Source organism: Notolepis coatsorum, assembly GCF_963971535.1.
Source record: "Notolepis coatsorum genome assembly, chromosome: 5".
NCBI classification, from domain to species: Eukaryota; Metazoa; Chordata; class Actinopteri; order Aulopiformes; family Paralepididae; genus Notolepis; species Notolepis coatsorum.
Genome location: NC_140169.1, coordinates 84,987,652 through 84,990,326, shown reverse-complemented (window position 1 = coordinate 84,990,326; position 2,675 = coordinate 84,987,652). Strand labels below are relative to the sequence as shown.

Genomic DNA, 2,675 nt, shown 5'->3' with positions numbered 1-2,675 from the left:
CTCAACCCCCAACCTCTTCTTGTCCTCAATGATGATGTCACTCCACTGGCCACACACTACAGTTCCTATTGACTGCTCCTGTGACTACTGTTGCCCAGTCAGACACTGTTGCCATAGCGAGAAGCAAGCCCGCCTGTGAACCCGGGAGCGTCAACATACCGGACCCTACCAAACCTAAACGTTCAACACTAATGAATTATCCCAAGAATAATTCTTCATTTCAAATTTTAACTATTAAAAAAGAAAAAAATATCTTTTGTTTTGGCTATCTATTTCATCGATTTGGGGGGGGGGGTCATTCTTGGTATTTTGTACCGTGACAAAATGACACCTGACGACATTATTGAAAAGACAATTAGCTGCACGGTCCTCATCAGTGTCTTACTGTGCGCGGTGGGCACAAGAGGTATTTTGCAACAGTGTGCAATGTTACCCCCGGCAGAGAGCGGCTCAGCGTGTGAGACTGGATCACTTCACTTTCCTTTCAATCCATTCAAAATTTAAACGGAACGTTACTAGTTTTTTGACGGGTCGATAAAAGTAACCTTCATCCTCATGTGACTCATCGGTAGGTTTTGGATCATGACAACAAAATAAGTCAATTTTCGAATCGATCCCCCAGCAGTGGTGTGAGATCCATGTCCCATCTACCCCATGTACGATTTGTGAACCACTTTGTGCACAGCTGAAACGGGTGTGGTGTGTGTGTGTGTGTGTGTGTGTGTGTGCGTGCATGTGTGCTTTGTACCCAAACAGTGGCCCAAGAACAGTCATCGCCCTTAATTTAAAAAAAAGAAAACTTGCTTCAGAATTTGATCCTCAAAAGGCAGGAGTACCATTGTTATGCAATTGTTCACAACTCAAGCAGATGAATTGTTATAATAGTATATCGATTATTGATGATATCACTGTTACGAGGTCATTCAAGTCTTGCATCGCTGTTGCATCGTTATTTTGATAACTCCTTTTGTACATATTTAAGATCAGAAAAACCTTGTAAATGTATAATCGATAGATGAGATGTTATAGCACCTTTTCATTACCTCACTAGACTATTAATTGTACTATTTTGTGGCAGACGGAATTGAGAGCTCTATCTGATATTGTTAAAAGTTTCCTTTTTTTGTTCTGTTTTGAGAGTAAAGTCTGGGGGTGGTGTGTGGGGGTGGGGTGTGGGGGTCCAGACAGTCCTGTGCCACTGTTTGGTCTATGTAAATATACAGACACCTCAACAGACACAGAAGCAACAGGAAAGCGGACAGAATGTATTTTTTTCAGAAGGATACCATTTTCAGTGTAGGCCTAAGTCTATGTTAATCTACTATAACTAACTTGACGATTCCACCTCAGTCACTCACTGAAGTGTTAAGTTGAAAAGGACGTATGTTTCTTTCTCGTGGATATCGTATAATGTATAAACTCTCCTCAGCCTTCCCTCCTCACCATGGAATAGGCATTCCTTTTATTGTTGTCGTTGTTTTTTTTCTTTTCTTTCTACAACCATGTCAGATGCAGAACTTCGACAGCGTCGGACTGTCGAGTTGTTGTGTGAAGAAAACATGCCAAATACAAACAATGCACATTTTAAAACCATTTAGGCATCATTTTTATGCAAGAGCCAATTCATTTGGCAAAGACAGTTCCTCCTCACTGCAGTTCTAACAGGTACAAGGTTAATTTTTTTTACTGATTCAAGATGTTAACATATTGTATATAACAGACAAATGTGAATATGTATTTGTTCAGAATCAACAACAACAAAACAAAAAAAGTAGTGCTCCAAGTTTGTGGTAAATAACTACTCGCTTCCATTGTTTTTATTTTCAATTTTTTATTTTTCTGATTATGTATGTTATGTACAGTATATGACTGTCTGTGAGCGTGTATATGTATGTAGTATGTATGTATGTCTGTATGTGTGTATGTATGTATGTATGTATGTATGTATGTATGTATGTATGTATGTATGTATGTATGTATGTATGTATGTATGTATGTATGTATGTATGATGTATGTATGTAAGTGATTGATACTGTATATCTGGTTGTTCTCCAAGATGGAAAACTCAAAGATGTCCTGGTTTGATTCTTCTTCTTTTTTCCCTTCTAGATGCCCACTCAGTACCTGGGTGTTGAGAGAACTCTTTCTGCCAGAGAATGGTTTAGCGACTGCTGAATGTCATTATACTGAGAGAGAAGCAGTGAGGACTGGCTTTTTTTTTTACGGGTTAATTTAAAAAAAGAAAAAAAAAGAAAAAGAAAAAAAGGCCATATTATTTAATTTTCTCTGTTGTCAAAAGTTTAAGCAGAGGTGTCAAGAGTGGAGCCTTGGTTTTATTGAGAAGCGTTGCCTGGCTGTGTCTTATGTATACGAGTGGGATTTTAATTAAAAAAACAAGAAAAAGAGAAAAAAATATGATTTTGACTGCCTGACTGATGTAGCATTTTTATTTTATTTTATTTAAAGATTTTTTTTGCATTTGTCAGAAGTAAAAAATGACCAAAGCTACAAGATGTTTGAAGCATATCACATGCAAACACACCTCATCATGCAATTAGACGAGACATTATGTAGCGGCCCTGTTGTTAAAAATGTCATCCTTGAGTTGTACTTGTGTTCGCACCCGCGTAGCTTCCTAACTCACACTAATCAATATTGTGTGCTTTGCATGTCT

At 38.0% G+C, this 2,675-nt stretch overlaps 1 protein-coding gene across 1 annotated transcript in view; it reads left to right on the top strand.

Annotated features, from left to right (window-relative positions):
• Positions 1-2,176, top strand: part of ncoa1 (nuclear receptor coactivator 1) — a gene marked incomplete at its 3' end in the record, with an annotated part of 164,503 nt that extends 162,327 nt beyond the window's left edge. The window contains 1 exon segment of the mRNA XM_084314162.1: positions 2,111-2,176. Within this exon segment, the coding sequence (XP_084170288.1) occupies positions 2,111-2,176 (66 nt within the window).
• Between the last annotated feature and the right edge of the window lie 499 nt (positions 2,177-2,675).